We start from the raw sequence: 18,004 nt of genomic DNA on the forward strand, positions 1-18,004 counted from the left end.
TCCTCCTAGGTTATTTTCGACAGTTTGTAAGAGAGAGAAAGGCGATATTGCAGGTACACAATTAGGGAAAAGGAAAATATTGACATAAAATTACTGAATCTTTAATATGGTAAGAACCTGTTTATCAGGATTGAATTCTAAGAGGAAGAAATGATTTTTTAAATAGCTATTATAATCATCTGTGAAGGGGAATATATTTGTAATGTCTAAATATTCCTCTGACTCTTTCTACTTGCTAGTGACCGTTCTGGCCATATTCCACGAGCTTCAAGTTGATGTTGAACTCTATGCCCTTCTTTTTGGTGAAAGTGTCCTCAACGATGCTGTTGCCATAGTGCTGTCTTCGTAAGTGTTTGTTTTCTTATTATATTCTGTCTATCGAATGTTAGGGTATTAGGAACTGAGAGTCACTTATTGAGTGAAGTGCATTATGAATGGAAATATTTGAAAGGATGAGGCATTTTTTCCCTCTTGAAGAAATACATACTTGTAGATAACATGGAAAACGCAGAAGAGAAAAAGGAAGAAAAAAAGATTATGTACTCCCAACACCTAAAGACAATTACTGTAAATATTCTAAAACATTTTCTTTTACTCTTTTTTTCTGTGCATGATATTTTTACATAGTTGTGATTGTAGTGTATATATATAATTTTATACTCTGTTTTAACACTATAACATGAAACATTTTATTTTTTTAATTAAATTAAATTTTTTTTTTCCTTTTTCTCCCAAAGCCCCATGGTACCTAGTGGTGTATTTTTAGTTGTGGGTCCTCCTAGTTGTGGCATGTGGGATGCTGCCTCAGCATGGCTTGATGAGCGGTGCCGTGTCCGCACCCAGGATCCCAACTGGCGAAACCCTGGGCTGCTGAAGCGGAGTGCGCAAACTTAACCACTCAGCCACAGGGCTGGCCCCCAAATTAAATGTTTTGAATAGATGATGTACTCACATGGTTCAAAAACAAACTATATAGAAAGGTATATGTTGAAAAGTCGTATTCTTACTCCTGGCCTCATTCACCTGTACCCCGAGCCCCTTATAGGTAATCATTTTTATTAGTTTCTTGTGTATCCCAGAATTTCTTTATTCATATGCAAGCACACATATGAATAAATATTCTTATTTGCCTCTCATTTCTTATTTTAAAAGTAGCGTGGGGCTGGCCCCGTGGCCGAGTGGTTAAGTTTTCGCGCTCTGCCGCAGTGGCCCAGGGTTGTGCCAGTTCAGATCCTGGACGTGGACATGGCACCGCTCATCAGACCATGCTGAGGTGGCGTCCCACATGCCACAACTAGAAGGACCCACAACTAAGAATATACAACTATGTACTGGGGAGCTTTGGGGAGAAAAAGGAAAAATAAAATCTTTAAAAGTAGCATGATATATATGTTCTATACCAAGCTTTCTCTCACATAACTGTGTTCTGGAGATCTTTCTATATCAAAACAGTTTTCTCATTCTTTGTTTGTAGCTTTATAGTAGTCTATGTGCTATACTATAAACTGTACTATGGTGTATTTACTCAGTTTTCTATTGCTGGAAACAAAGGGTTTTCAATCCTTCGCTATCCCGAATAATGCTGCAGTGATTAACCTTGAACTTACCTGTTTTGTACATGCATAGCTATATTGGTAGGATAAATTTCCAGAAGTGAGTTTCTTGGGTTAAAGGGCAAATACATTTGTAATTTTGTTAGACATTGCTAAATTGCCTAGCAGAGAGATTATGCCATTTTCCACTTTAACCACTAAATTATGGGAGTGCCTGTTTCCTCATAGTTTCACCAACAGAATATTTGTCAGACTTTTGTATTTTCTCCAATTTGATGATTGAGAAATATCTCATTATAGTTTAATTTGTATTTCTCTTATTTGACATAATCATTTCAGAAACATTTTTTAATTTTTGGAAGTGTTAATACACGTTTTAAAGACAATTAGCAAATGAGCCATAGTTTAATCTAATTATAGAAATTGCTATACATGTTATTAGAATGTGTTTGCAGGTGAAAGAATGAGTCTGAACCTCTAAAGAACTCAATCCTGCCAACTCATTCCTACTAAGCAAATATCTAACCCTATAGACAGTTGCCTTTACTCCATACCAGAACTTTCTATGAGAGAGAAGTAAAAGCCGTTTATATTTTCTCCCTATTTTTATTTCTCTCCTAAATTTCCATTTTATTAACTATAAAAGAGTAATCAGTCACTGACTCTAGTTTACATAGCTTGATTGCTGCCATTGCCTTACTGCATAGTGGAGAATTACCTTTTCTGAGATATAACACTGATCCCTTAAATGTTGTGTATAATGATATGCAAAAGGTCAAATCCTTTTTTGTGAATGCAATGTATGTAAATTCCACTCCTCTCCTCTATTTATTGCCAGAATATTTTGCAGCTGTCCACAACTAATGCAAATATAATTTAAAAAATAAAACCTAAAGTGTCTAATATTGATACTGAACGTGTACACCTTCAATGACAATAGGTGTGTAAAATAAAAGTTTTATATTATTTCAAAGAAGGTAGAAACAGATAGTGTGTTTGTAACTTATGTGTTACAAAAAAATGACACTCCAAAGATTGTTGAAGCTTTCAGTACATAGGAACCTGCGAGAGCACCAGTGCTACCAGATGAAGAGAATAAGATACAGGCAGTTCCTTTTAGCATCAATTCCCCATCCTAGATCATTATCCTGGTGCTTAATCATCTTACTACTGAGTGTTCCTTCTTCATTGCCCTAATGGATCAAGGGTCAGAAAAATCTCTGTTGTGGTCCTATTGTAAACTATTGTGCCCTATGCCTTTGAGCTTTGGGGTGTACATATCGTTGTTGGTGAAGAATAAATTTGTCATAAAGAGAATGCCTTTTCCATAACACTGCTCACAAAGAGCTGTGCTTGTCCTGCTATTGTAGCCTTTCTCAAATAGGGTTCTGTGAGAGCATTCAGCCTTATAGAGAATGATTCAAGTGATTCTTTTCTCAGTTCTGAGGAAGGTGCAGAGCTAGTACCATTCTAGACTTAGATAAGTTAATTCATGACATAGTCTGGTGGAACCCTAGTCGAGAAGGGCTGTATCTGAGAGTATCGTATCAGGGAGCTTGTTAGCATCTTAATGGAGTTGAACAAATGGGTTCCTACCCAAACACTAAAGTAAAACTAGTTGTGTTACTGGCTATGGGAGGTTACTAGCTGGAAGGCTTGACAAGATGTTTGTCATCATCTTTCATTTGATAGAAATAGTCTACTTTGTGTTGAGTTCTGTTAGCTTGATGATTTTCTAATGTGTATATTCTATAAAAGTAGCCTTGCATGGAGGGAGGACCCCTTTCTGAAGGAGTTCTGTTTGGCAATTAACAGGTTAAGGCAACCCTTCTTGAAATTTATGTTGGAAGTTGTTTTTCTTTGTATTTTGACCTGTTAGATTAACACTACTTGCTTTTGTTAACACTTTTAACCTGGTGAGAGTGAAGTGAAGCTGGTTCACTCATACGTCGCTGTAGGAGGTAGATGTGTATGTACTGCTATAGTGTAGTCTGTATGTCTAGATGGAGATAAATTCTAAGTTGTATAGTATTCCGCTGAATGGATATGCCATTAGCCTGGAGACCTGTATGTATACTAGTTTAAAGTATGTTTTTTGGGGTGATTTACATTTTATAAAAGGAGAAGTACAGTGAGTAAACAAACATGACAAACTGTTTAACTTTACTAGTTACCAGAGATATACATGTTAAAATAAATGACCAATTTTACCTATTCAGTTAACAAGAAAAAATTGTTAATGAAAAGAGTTAACTGCTGGTAATGGTCCATGCAGTGATTCTTGATGGGGGTAATTTTGCCCCCACTTCCAGGGGATATTTGGCAATGTCTGGGGACGTTTTGGTTGTCACGAATGGGAGGAGGTTGCTACTGATATCTGGTGGGTAGAGGCCAGGGGTGCTGCTAAATATCCTTCAGTACACAGGACAGCACCCATCACTCAACAGATAATTATCTGGCCCCAAATATCAATAATGCCGGGTAAGCAAAATTAGTGTTTCTTGATCCCTGGTGTGATAAAACTACATTACTCGTACATTCTTGTTAACAGTGAGATTGGTATCACCAGCTTTTTTGTATTTTATCTTTTGTCATTATTTATGATAATAAAATTAATACGTTTGTAACAGAAATTCAAAGTATTTGACTTAGAAAGTAGAAAATTCCTAAAATTTCAGCTGTCAAAAATAACCACTGTTAAGATTTTTATCCAGACTTTTTCCATTAATATTCCACATATTAACATATATATAAATCTATTAATAATTTTTTTTGAGGAAGATTAGCCCTGAGCTAACATCTGCTGCCAATCTTCCTCTTTTTGCTGAGGAAGACTGTGTAGTAATAATTTTTTAAACAAAAAATGGCCTAGTACTATACATACATTTCTCTAACTTGTTTTTCTCACTTGGACGTTGTGCTGTATTAATACTTCTGTTTTCCCATTGTATGGATGCACTGCAGATTTACCTCTCCAACTCCTTTTTGATTAATATTTTCTAATATTGTATTATTGTCACGAGCACTGCAGTGAACATATTTACGTGTAAATCTCTGTGAATCCTTGAGAGTATTTCTGTAGGACGTTATTTAGAAGTAGAATTTCTAGACCAATGGATATGATCACTAAAAAAATGAGAGATATAGTTATATTTCCCTCTGAAAATATAATACAGATGTATTTGAAAGCAGTTGCACAACATGTAAAAAAGCCATGGGTATAGTAATACCCTGTTTCTAGTAATGTAGCACAAGGAAATAGTCCGAAATTTGTAAAAGGCACAAATGTATTCTTTCACACTATTATTTGTAGTAACAAAAATATTAGAAGCCACTTTTAAATGTCTAACAGTGGGGAAATGTTAAATAAATTATGTTATATCCATTTGGACCATTTTTGAAGTCTTTAAAAGCCACAGTTAGAGAGGCTATAACAATTTTTATGTCATTGTTAGTTGAAGAAGCAGAATTTAAAAGCATGTGTTCATTATCGTTACAACTAAACATGAAATAGCACGCATGCAACAAAAAGAAGGGAAAGAAATACAGAAGGAAAGTAAGATAGACCTGTCAGGGTAGTGGAATGGTGGGGTGATTTTTCCCCCTAAATTGTACACTGTATCACTTCCAGGATTTAAAAAAACATTTGTAAAAATGTTGCTGCCTCAAGATAAAATGTTGATGGATGTGAAAGAGTTAAGATTTCAATCCAAAGGCCAAGATTTTACTAAAAAGAAGAAAACAAACCTCTCATCTGTTCTCAGCCCACAGTGCTTTTCATGTGTTCTTGTGCATCTTAGGGATTAAAGAGTAAAATAACGATTAATGTGAATCTTGAATTTATGTGAACTAATCCAGAGAAAGCAGCCTCAGGAGGCGTGGCGTAGATATTTTGTTCCAGCCAGCATTTTGAAAACTGTGACGAGGGAGAAAAAAGCTTGTTGTAGCCGTATCCTTTCTTTCTCCAACCAGGTGCTATGTATTAATGTTATAATACCATCAGATCTCATTTACTGTGGTAGGTAGGGAAGATATGTATAGGTAAGATAGCATGAAATGAAAGGCCATTTCATATTTATTAAAACAATATCAAATCTAATGATATTGTCCCCAAGTGATCTGGTCACTTTGAACATTTAAACACAAATATTTAAAATTTTCAATTCAGATTGAATCTCAGAAATTTCTAGATGCCATTACCAGAATTAATGTTAGTGCTATACTTCCGTAAAACACATAAAATTAGGAAATTTTAGTTTGGTCTTAGATTTTGTTTTTGCTTTTTTTTTTCTTAACTGAGGAGTTATGAAAAGAACTTGGCGTGCATGATATAGCAAGCCCATTTTTTAACCTTGGACCAGAAAAATCATTGCAGTAGCCACAGGGAGAATTCATTATATTCTTGAGAATGTGTTTTTTTCTCCTTTTCTTTCACATGACTTGTATGATGTCTTTGAGTCTGGACTTTTCATAAAAACACTGGTACCTCAATTAACTGAGATGAGAACTGATGGTAGTAACGGTAGGTCCTCCTGCCAGAGACCTGCTTTCAACAGTGATTTTCTCAGCTGTTTCTATTTTCTGGGGTGACTGTTTTAAAAGAAACACTTTTAGACTAGCTTTGGACTGTGCGTTCAAGATGGAGAGTGTCTCCTGTAACTGCCTGTTGGCCTCTCAGAGAGTGACTTTCTTTCAGAAGTGTGAGGTGGAGGATCCAACTGGGTATGCTAAAAGTACTGTTGAGTGGATTCTAATTCCTTGGAAGGCCTTTCAAGAACCGTTTTTCCTATAAAAGTCCATTTCAGGGAGTGAATAGATATCAGGCATTGGGCCCATTCTGGTATTCTAAAGGTTGAAAAGGTGCTTCAGTCATCTTTTTTCCCATAGGAAAGACAAAATGTGACCGGGTTGAGTACTGAACAGTCTTCTTTGTGTTCTCATGCCTCCGCTGGAAATAAGTGGAATTTGTCATTAGTTTGTTCACATTGGTGTGTTAGGGCTTTCAGGCACTCAGTACTAGTAAACCTTAAACAGAGTCACAAAAGAATGGTAGTGCCCAGCATCTTGAGGCTAGAGGAAAAGGCTCGCTATACCTTTCACGTAGAGAGCCTTAAAATGGTCTGCCTCCTGAAACTGCCATTTAAGTAAAAGCTGAATTTCCTTGCTAGCTGGATCCACCGCAGGGTATTTTGGTAATCTTTTGTCCTTGTTTTGGCAATCGGAATCAAGAATTTTTGGATTTCTCCCCTCCTGTGATTTCATCTTTCAGGCTTTACACAGGATAACATTTTTATGTATGTATGTACTTTTAAGTTATTTTTCAGATAATGTTTTTAAAGTAAAAGTTGCTTCCAGGAGTAAGAACAGTCTCTCTTTTGTAGCTCAATAGTAGCATACCAGCCAGCTGGAGACAACAGTCACACCTTTGATGTCACAGCCATGTTCAAGTCCATTGGGATTTTCCTTGGGATCTTCAGTGGATCTTTTGCAATGGGTGCTGCTACTGGAGTGGTGACAGCTTTAATATCCTTTTATTGTATTTATCTTTTCTTGTTAACCTAAAAGAGTAGTCGAATGCTGTGTTCTGTGCTCTCTCCTGGTTCCATAAGTGGCATTGTGTTATAATTATGAGCCTTATAACCAAGTATTTTGTTTGCAAATATTAGGCAGTCATCTTTACCAATAAATAAATAAAAGAATTTCAATGTTTTGTGTAGGGCTTCATGCCCTCAAATTTTTGCTACAAAAGTCTAATTAGACACAGAGACGCTTTTGGGGTGGATTTTAAGGTTGTAGAGTGAATTGATGTCATGGTAGCTATATTCCAAAGAGCCTCCGGATGTTCTCCACCGCCGCTCAGGCCGGCAGTCTTTTGCTCTTTGTTTAAGGGGACGAAGAGGACATGTACAGCCATGGTGCTAATTGAACATCATCTCAGCTCCCACCGATTTTAGCCTTCTTCTCTAGAGTCCTAAGCACTGCCACTAATTTGCTGTTAGAAATATTGGGCAAGTCATTCTTGTAGTCATTCAGAAAACAGTTTTTGCTTGCCTGCTGCATGCCAGATGCTATGCTGTGGGTATCACAGATAAACAAGGCAGACATGGCCTCTGCCTTCCTTGAGCTTCTGGTGTGAAAGTGTTGACGCATCACTTGGGGGCCTCAGTGAAGGCAGGTGGAGGGCAGGAGCAGCAGGGAAGATGAGTGGGACTAGATGATCTCTACAGAACTTGCAGCTTGCAAACTTCTCAGATACTTTCTTATAAAACAAATACTCTTTCAAGAATCTACAGGCTTGCTGTACCTCAGCTTCGTGCTAGAAGAGACTTGTCTTATGGCTTTTTTTCGGGTGAACTGTGGCATAAAGGGGCAGTAAAAAGAGTTCTGAAGAAGAAGCCAGGACAGATAGTATCTCTTCTCCAGTGCAAGTTCCTTGAGGGTCGGAAGTATATCTTATTCATCCTTTTATTGTAGTACACATTTGTTGGTTCCAGCCTGAGATCTGTCACAGCTTGACACAGGCCATTCCACTGTCAACTAACAAATATTTTTTAGACTAGTATAAATGAGTGACATGCCTCCATTTCTTCATCATGGAATGCTGTACATCACAGAGATGTTAGAGAATCAAATACGCGTGAAATCGCATGGAAATGACATTTATAATAAATGTAAATTACTATAATTATGGAAGCTGTCTTGCTTTGAGTCGCAAATTAATGGTCAGAGTTGCCATGTTGTGTATCTGATCTGTTGCTCTTGTCTCTGCCTGTCCTTTACTGTGTGGTTTCTGGCAAAGCATGTGATACCCAGAAAACAGTTGGGTTGACTAAGCTGTAAGACTTCCTCACAGAAGGCAAGGCTGCTTACTCCTCAGTATGATGCTCATTTTAACCATTTCTTCACTTTGGTGCCTCCTTATTTTGTGACTTTTTTTTGTTAAACTGGAGAACCCTTCTTTTGCTTTCGCGGTTGCCTTGTTTTGACTATTATTTTTTCTAATCACTCTTCTGTATTACGAGATCTTGTTATCAGCCTTGACAGTCTTACGTGACAAAGTTCACCAAATTACGGGAGTTCCAGTTATTGGAGACCGGCTTGTTCTTCTTGATGTCCTGGAGTACCTTCCTCTTGGCTGAAGCGTGGGGTTTCACGGGTAGGTTACTTTCTCTTTTAGATCTCTTTTGATCACAGGGAATGACTTTGCCAGTCGATGACAAGTGGACTAACTCTTCTAGTATTTGAGCACATTTGTTAGGGTTGGGATTTGTGCTGTCACTTTAGAATGTAATAAAGCTTTTCAGTGGAAGTGGTTCCTCTCAACAAAGTAAGTCACAACTGAACATTTCAACACTGAGCACATAACCTACTTCTGCACAATAAGAGCCTCGGTATAAAAGTCGGAAACTCCCCTTTGATGTCAACTTGGAACTTGTTGTCTTTATAGGTGTGGTTGCAGTGTTGTTTTGTGGCATCACACAGGCCCATTATACATACAATAATTTGTCCACGGAGTCTCAGCATAGAACTAAACAGGTAAGAGAAACTTTATAAGTTTGTGAATAAACTTTTCCTTCTTAACAGTGAAACTGAAATCGTTTTTTACTGGAAAATAATCTTCGATCTGTTCAAAACAGTGTCTACTCATTTCAGCTCCTCTTCCTTTGACTCTAGAAACAGATGGGATCGGCAGATTGAAGGGTGACAGCTTTTGGGGGAGCGATAGGTCAGCAGAATGGCCAGGGCCTATTTTTATTGTGGCTCCAGGGGTCAGTCACCTTCCTTTCCTTCTTTCCCTAATCTAATGACTTTTAAGAGGAATGTTTTAGAAGCTCACTCTGGTCTGACTAGAAACACTGCCGTGTGATTTAGATAAGATTAACTGCTGATCTGACTAGATCTACTGCTGGCTCATACAGAGAAGTTTAACTCCCTTCCATCTTCCTTCAGGCACTTGGAGCTGCTATATTTCTAGGAATGTCAACCACATCAGTGGTTGGGCTTCTCATGGTACTGAATGATCAGTTGTGCAGGGTACCTGAAGGAAATTATAAAGCAAATAGGCACGGCATTTTCTAGTCTTAGGATGTATATGGAACAAATACATGAGCAGTGTGCATACTTGATCATATTGAGAAATAGAAGCTTTGAGTTTTGCCAAATGATTAGAACATAGATTAGCCTGGAAAGGACTCATGATAAAGCAGGAGCAAAGGTACTTTTTCTTGTCTTTTTCCTGGAGCCACCGATTTAGCGTATGGCCAATGCTCTTTCCCAACCGCTCAAAAGAGATTAGGCTTTTTCCCCCCAAGCACATGCATTGGGGTTACAGATCCCTTTCACAGACTAATTCAGTGCAATAAGTGTAGAGAAGAAAATCAGCTGAAGGGTTTGGCATTTTTCTAGGCAGTGGGGTGGGGAATAAAAGAAAAAAAAGGTAAGAGCTCCCAGTCTTGTTGCAGGAAAGCATGGAGCGAGGGTTGACAAATGAAGGCCAGGCCTCCCTGTGAGGGGTGCAAGCTGAGGATGTTTGTACGTTGATAAATGGTTGGAAAACAATCAAAAAAAGAATATTTTGTGACACATGGAAGTTATGTGAAATTCAGATTTCAGTGTCCATCAATAGAGGTATATTGACACACAACCACACCCAGTTTTTCATGTTCAATCTATGGCTGCTTTTGTGCTACATTGGCCAGGTTGAGTGGTTATGACAGGGACCACGTGGCTGCAAAGCCTCAAATATTTGCTCTCTGGCCCTTCACAGGAAAAGTTTGCTGACCTCTGGGCTTGTGGATTAAAGTGGGCCCCCTGGCATCCCTGTATCGTTCGTTCCAAATCCTGGTTCTACTACTTGCTGGCTCTGTGACCGGGGGAAGGTTATATAACTTCTCTGTGCTTCAGTTTTGCCAACTTTAAAATGAAGATAATAATAGTAGCTACCTCACGGGGTTGTTGTGAGATTAAAGTGAGATAATGCATGTAAAGTCCTTAGCATAGTTTTGGGCACGTAGTAAAAACTGGATAAAGTTTAGCAATTATCATTAAACAAGTCATAATAATAGTATATTAAATCATTTAAGGTAAATTAAATATATACTTATTTACTTGAATTTTGTTCCCATTTCTCAGTAATAAGGCAACCCCAGTTTAGAAAGATTAACGAACTTGCCCGAAGCCACACAACTAGCAAGTGGAGAAGGCAGGATTCAAAGCCAAGGCATTCTGACTCCTGAGCCCATGTTGTGACTTAACCACTAGCCTCTTTTGCGGGGCAGAGGGCTCATGTTAAAGAGCAGTGGTAGGTAACTATGATGGACAGAGGGATGCCGGGTTATAGAGGGCCTTGAATTCATTCCTTCAGCAAGGCTTGGATCCCTCCTCCGTTAGTAACACTTGAAGAGGCAGTGACTTAGTGACATGAACAGGTGGAGGGTGGGCAGGCAGCAGGGGAGGCTAGAGCATGAGGCTATAATGCGTAAGCCCTTACTCCCTAACGAAGGCTGAGACCCACGTAAGAAGTGAAAGCACTATGGCAAGGCAGTGATATGAGAATTGTCACGAAGCATTCTATGCCAGGATAAGAGAATTTGAACTGGATCTTACAGCCTGTAGAGAGGGAAGTGTCTTGAAACTACCATATTTAGAGAGAGTCATTGGGTGGTGGTGTGGAAGATGAGGGTGGCAGGGATACAATGAGGGTCCTTTTGCAGCATCATGGGTGGCAAGTGATGAAAGCTAGACTAAGACAGTGGCAGGGACAACGAGGAACATTCCAAAAGAAAACTTGACAGAGTTTGGAGGAGAAGGAGCAGAATGACTGAATATGCGGCCTGGAGAAGGGAAGCTGATTAGGGGAAGTGGGGGCAACATTTCTGGCTTTTTTTGTGGGACTAGAAGTGTCATCTCTATTTGCTCCCCTGTGAATCACTTGTTTTTGGGAACGTACATGAACTTTACATATTTGAAGTATCTGTTTTATTTTCTTAGTAATGCTCATGTTTTCAAATTGTGTGACTTTATTTACTGGACTAACCTCTTCAAATTTCGTTTCAGTTGTTTGAGCTTCTCAATTTCTTGGCAGAGAATTTCATCTTCTCCTACATGGGATTGACACTGTTCACCTTCCAGAACCATGTCTTTAACCCGACATTTGTAGTAGGAGCATTTGTATCCTTTATTATATGTTCTGTGTTGAAAAGTTCTTTTTATTGAGATTTTTCACATTTTTTTGGAGGTGTGGTTGATAAGAATACATTTAAATATGTAGAATTTTCCTCTGAGTAAAACAAATAAGGATTTCAACTCTTTTATCTATTCTGTTTTCATTTTTTTCATTGCACAAATAATCCTGACAGAGTAAAATGACAGGAAAAAAGTCTTCTACCATTCTGCCAACCCAAAAGATAAGATTGTTTGTCCTCCATTACTAAAGGGAAGAAAGAGAGAGTGGATACTGGGGAAGAGTTTGCAGTCCATGTCACAGGATGGTGGTTGAAAGATGATGAAAGGCTGAAGGAGGCTGCATTTCTCTCTCTCTGTCTCAGTGTCTCTCTCCTTGAGTTGAAACTCCAGTTAAAAGGGAGAAGCTGAGTACATGAAAGAGAGCGATCAGTAGTGCCAGCCTCATGTGAAGGCAGGAGATGGCATCCAAAGCATGCGGGGAGGGACTGGCCTTCAGTGGGAGGAGGCACAGCTGCACCATTGTTCCAAGAGAGGATAGGGTATATAGAGGTGAAGGGACGTTTGCAAGATGGCGTTCCTCTCTGATAACTTCTATTTTTATCTGCAAAGTTGGAGGTGAGATGTTTGCTCAGAGTGAGATAGGAGCTGGTGGCCTATCAGTTAGCTATTGTGGAACAGGTTACTCTAAAATTTAACAGCTTAAGACAACAGACATGTAGCATCTCACACAGATTCTGAGGGTCAGGAATCCAGAAACAGTTTAGCTGGATGGTTCTGGCTCCAGAATCTCTCTTGAGGTTGCAGTCATGCTCTGGGCTCGGACTGTACTCTCTCGAGACTTGGCTGGGACTGGAGGATCCACCCTATGCTTCTCACGTGGCTGTTAGCTGGAGGCTTTAGTTTTTCTCCATGTGGACCTGTCCACAGGGCAGTTCACAGCATAGCTTCCTCCAGAGGGAGTGAGCTGAGAGAGCACCAAAATGGAAGCCGAAGTGCCTTTTATAACCTAATCTTGGATGTGACATACCATCATCCCTTCTGCTGTATTCTCTTGGTCACACAGATGGACCGTGGTACAGCGTGAGCAGGGACTACACAAAAATGTGAATACTAGGGGGCAGGGATCGTTGAGAACCATCTTGGAGGCTGGCTTCTACAGGTGAGAGGAGTTTTGAGGAGAAGGTTTGGAGACAGTTGTTGTAGAGAGTGGGAGAGTGAGTTGACCAAAGAAAAGCGGTAGGATTGCTGAGCAGTATTAGGGAGCCGTTTGAGTCTGAGGAGTAGGTATTAACAGCAGAATCAGTCTGCCCTATTGTATGACTTCGTTCAGGAGTACTTAGCTGTAAGCATGAAGAAAAGAGAGAGGGTCTGTCTAGGTTTGGGGTTTTGTCAAGTGGGTGCAGTGAAAACACAGACGGGGCAAGTGAATGTAGGGTATTGGGAAGAGTATTACTAAGACGTGGCTAAGGAGGGAGGTGAAGGGGCCAGCCCGGTGGCGTAGCGGTTAAGTTTGCACATTCCGCTTCTCGGCGGCCCAGTGTTCACCGGTTCAGATCCCAGGTGCAGACTTGGCAACACTTGGCACGCTAGGCTATGGTAGGCATCCCACATATAAAGTAGAGGAAGATGGGCATGGATGCTAGCTCAGGGCCACGCTTCCTCGGCAAAAAGAGGAGGACTGGCAGTAGGTAGCTCAGGGCTAATCTTCAAAAAAAAAAAAAAAGAAGGGAAGTGAAGAAGGGGAGGACCGTTTGAGGGAAAAGTAGAGGGATCTTTGGACTGGAGGCTCCGTGAGGTAGAAGAATGATCAGAGTGGCTGGATGAACGCGAAACATGCAAGGAGAGATTGTGGTCAGAAAGAGAGATGTCTGAATTAGTGATTTTCAAAAGAAATAGTTAGAAAACCACCTCAGAAGGAGGATTCTGCCAAAGAGATTAGCAGAAATATTTTTAAATTAAAACTCTAAGTAGGATCTCTGTTAGAAAGTGAGGTATTACTGAAATGCCGTTCTACAGAGTCTTAGTCTCCTGGGGATGGACTTCAGGCAAAAAGATAAAGCCCGATTAATAAGAGAACCTTAGCTGGAAAACTCCCATGCGATCAGGAACTTCATATCCTGCTAGTCTTTGAGAAGTTTTTGAGCAGTCGAGTGGCTTGATCAACTATTCTTATCCAGAAACAAGGCTAAATATTCTCTGTGGGTTTCTGAGTCTGGTAGGAATTGATATTCCTCAATACAAAATCCTACCGTGAAAATTGACTCTTACCAGGAGAGCGTTGTTCTCTTGCTGGCTACAATAGTTAGGATATAGGTTTGGTTTCAGGTGACAATGACCCTAATTAACCAAAATTTAAACAAGATAAAAGTTTCTTTCTTTCTCACGTAGGAGTCTGAACTGGTGTGGCAACTCTGCTCCACAAAGTCATGAGGGACCCAAGCAGCCTTCTTACAACCCTCCCTAGAGAGTTTCCCTTGTCGTTAGGGTCCACGGTGGCTCACCCCCATGTCTCCCAATTCCCTTTAAATACATAACCCAGAATATGCACGCATCACTTCCACTTAACATCCATGGGTTACACCTACCCACCAGGGAGGCTGAGAATTCTGTTCTTTATCTAGGTGGCTGTGTACTCAAATGAAAACTGGAGGTAAGAGGGAGGAGTGACCGCTGCTGTAGAGTAAGGGAAGAACAGATGTGGATATAACTAGCAGTCGCTGCCACATCAGCCCACATGTTTTGTTTTTCTTTTTTTTTTTTTCGGGGAATCACTATTTTTAATGACCTTTATATTCTAAAGTAGTTTTAGATTTACAGAAAAATTGTGAAGATAACACAGAAAGTTCTCATGTACCCCACACCCAGTTTCCCCTATTAACATCTTACATTAGCATGGTACACTTGTCACAATTAATGAGCCGACATTGATACATGATTATTAACTGAAGTTCATCCTTTATTCAGATCCCTGGAGTTTTTCCCTAATGTCCTTTTTCTGGTCCAGCATCCTACCCAGGGTACCATATTTCATTTAGATGTCATGCCTCCTTAGGTTCCAGCTGGCTGTGGCAGTTTCTCACGTGTTCCTTGTTTCTGATGACCCTTGACAGTTTCGAGGGGGTACTGGTCAGGTATTTTGCAGAATGTCCCACAATTGGAATTTGTCTGATGTTTTCCCCCTGATTAGGCTGGGGTTGTGCGTTCACTGGGAGGAAGACCACAGGAGTAAGTTGCCGTTCTCATCACTTCTTATCAAGGGTGCATACTTATTAGGAAGATAAGCCCTGAGCTGACATCTGCCAATCCTCCTCTTTTTTCTGAGGAAGACTGGCCCTGAGCTAACATCCGTGTCCATCTTCCTCTACTTTATATGTGGGATGCCTACCACAGCATGGCTTGCCACGAGGTGCCATGTCTGCACCTGGGATCCGAACCGGCGAACCCCGGGGCACTTAAGTGGAACATGCGCACTTAACCGCTGCGCCACTGGGCCGGCCCCCCCCCTTTTTTTTTTAATTGGCAACAGATGTTAGCTCGGGTGCCAATTTTTATTCATTTATTTATTTTTTTCTGCTTTTTATCCCCAAAACCCCCCAGTACATAGTTGTGTATTTTTAGTTGTGGATCCTTCTAGTTGTGGCACGTGGGATGCCGCCCCAGGATGGCCTAGTGAGCGGTGCCATGTCTGTGCCCAGGATCCAAACTGGCGAAACCCTTGGCCACTGAAGCGGAGCGTGCGAACTTAACCACTCAGCCACGGGGCTGGCCCCCTGTTGATGTTAGTCTTAATCACTTAGCCAAGATAGTGATTTGTCAGGTTGCTCCATTGTAAAGTTACTCATTTTTCCCTTTTCCTGTATTGTGCTGCTTGGAAGAGAGTCACTGCAGGGAGCCTGCACTTAGGGAGTGGGGAGTTAGGTTCCATCTCCTCGAGGACAGAGTTTCTATAAAATTATTTGGAATTCTTTGCACAGGAGAGTTCTCTATTTTCCCCCACTTATTGTTTTGACCTGTCACTTATTTGTATCAGTATGGACTCGTTGATCCTTATTTTATACTTTGGGTTATAATACATACTACTTTTTAAATTTTTTTGCTCAAACCATTCCAGCTTTGGCCATTGGAAGCTCTTTCAGTGGGCTCCTCTGTCCCTTTGACGTACCCCTGTCATTGTGTTTTTTAAATTTTTTTGAGCACTTCCTTACTTTCTGGAGTTCATCTTGTATATTTTCTGGCCCAGCCCTAGAATCAACCATCTCCCCAAGGAGCCCTGGTTCCTTTTATTGGGGGATGGTATTAGCAACCAAAATCTGGGCTCTAGTTTTGCTCAGTGCTACTAGAGTGTCCTTGCTTCTAGGCCCTCTTAGCTGACAGAGCAAGGAAATATATATATGTATATATTAGTTCCTGTATTGTGTGTGTGTGTGTATATATGTATACATACACATACAAAAATAAACATTTGTATATGTAACTACCTGTATCTCTATTAAGCTAAAGATGAGTTCACATGGATGTCTCCAACTCTAATCCATTACCACATGGATCATTTAAGCTTCCTCCCCTTGCTGATTTGTGAACTCCCATTCCAACGTGAGAAACCTGACTTCCACCACCCACCATCCATTTACTTAATTGTTCATTCCCATAATACACAGTGGTATCAGAATTGTTAACCAGTATTCCCTTAGGAAACAACTTTATCAACACGCATATAGTGCTTATGCGCAGTTCCTTTTACCTTTAGTCTTACAGACTGCACCCATTTCCGAAGTTACTTAAGACAACACTGGTTCCCCCACCTTGTTTTGTTTTTAATCTTAGATTTTACTTTATGTTTATTCCTTTCAGAAAATGGGGTGGGGACTATATTGTAACCCCTGAAAGAAAAACTGTCTTTGTAAAGCAGGAGTCTCCATAGACAGCAAACTGGAGAAAAAGACACTGAAAGTGGTTTCTAGTTGAAACCATCCTGAATTCCTGTGAAACCTGCCCTTTGAAGCAAGGTGGAAGTCTTGCCTCGGCGGAACACGTGGGGCTAGCAGGAACTTCAGCCATCAGAGGTGTTGGAGCTGCCCTTTTCTTTGTTCTGAGGAAGCAAGGGCAAGTTTAGCCAGTGTTACTCTTCCTCCTGCCAACGCTGACAATTAAAATGAATTAACCTGTCATGTTAATAATCTTCAGATTATACCAAAGAAGCTCTGCTGTTAGACGTGTTTCTGTTCATCTAATGAATTTCCTGTATGTTACACCTGCACTGTCCAATTTGGTAGCAACTAATCACATGTGATTATTTAAATTTACATTAATTAAAATGAAATAAAATGACAATTTCAATTTCTCAGTCACTGGCTGCATTTCAGGTACTCACCATGTTGGACAGTGCAGATATAGAACATTTCCATCATTGCAGAAAGTTCCATTGGACAGTGCTGTGTCAGACAGAGGAATCAAAAGCCTGTGTGTTAGAAACTGAGCTATCTAAGATAGTTTTTCACCATCTTGAATGTATAGTCTAAATAATGTTAATAATAAGAATTATCCTTAACCTATTAATAATTTTAGATTGCTATTTTCTTGGGAAGAGCTGCCAATATTTACCCCCTGTCCCTCTTACTTAATTTGGGTAGAAGAAGTAAGATTGGATCAAATTTTCAGCACATGATGATGTTTGCTGGTAAGTTAGAACGTTTCCTCTCTTGCCCACTCCAAGAAACCACTCACAACACGTGCCAACTTGATTTTAAGTGGAAGTGATATGCTGGTAATATAAGACTCCTTACATGTTGTACTTGCAGGTTCCAATAGAAAACTTTTTATAGTGTCCCATTCCCTTCTGTGGGAATATTTTCATGTTCTGGTTCCGAATTCCTGGTTCAGGAATATGTCACACATGGTGGAGAAGGTAAAGATTAATGCATTTTCACACACACAAAAAAACCTGTATGTGAATATTTCTGGCGATTCTATTCCTAATTGCCAAAACCCAGAAACAGCCCAATTGTCTGTCTTCCAGTGGGTGACTGAATAGCAAACTGTGGTACATCCATGCCATGGAATTCTGCTTAGCACTAAAAAGAACAAATTATTGATACACACAGCAACATGGATGAACCTCAGACCCATTGTGCTGAGTGCAAGAAGCCAGTCTCAAAAGCTTACTTACTGTGTGATTCCATTTATGTGATGCTATCAAAAAGTCAAAAGCATAGTGATGGAGAATAGTAGTTGCCAAGGGGTTGGCAGGCTGACGGAGAGGTTGGACT

General features: G+C 40.0%; 1 protein-coding gene across 3 annotated transcripts in view; it reads left to right on the plus strand.

The window, feature by feature from the left end:
* The window catches only part of SLC9A6 (solute carrier family 9 member A6), a 60,475-nt gene that overhangs the window by 14,414 nt on the left and 28,057 nt on the right, over window positions 1-18,004 (plus strand). For 2 of the 3 annotated variants that reach the window (XM_070502344.1, XM_070502343.1), the window contains 6 exons: window positions 240-345; window positions 6,935-7,070; window positions 8,598-8,709; window positions 9,001-9,089; window positions 11,610-11,723; window positions 17,304-17,415. In XM_070502344.1, the coding sequence (XP_070358445.1) occupies window positions 240-345; window positions 6,935-7,070; window positions 8,598-8,709; window positions 9,001-9,089; window positions 11,610-11,723; window positions 17,304-17,415 (669 nt within the window). Of the gene's footprint in view, window positions 1-239; window positions 346-6,934; window positions 7,077-8,597; window positions 8,710-9,000; window positions 9,090-11,609; window positions 11,724-17,303; window positions 17,416-18,004 lie in introns of all 3 variants that reach the window. The other variant, XM_070502345.1, reaches the window with a different exon arrangement.

The sequence above is a fragment of the Equus asinus genome, chromosome X (genome assembly GCF_041296235.1).
Source record: "Equus asinus isolate D_3611 breed Donkey chromosome X, EquAss-T2T_v2, whole genome shotgun sequence".
NCBI classification, from domain to species: domain Eukaryota; kingdom Metazoa; phylum Chordata; class Mammalia; order Perissodactyla; family Equidae; genus Equus; species Equus asinus.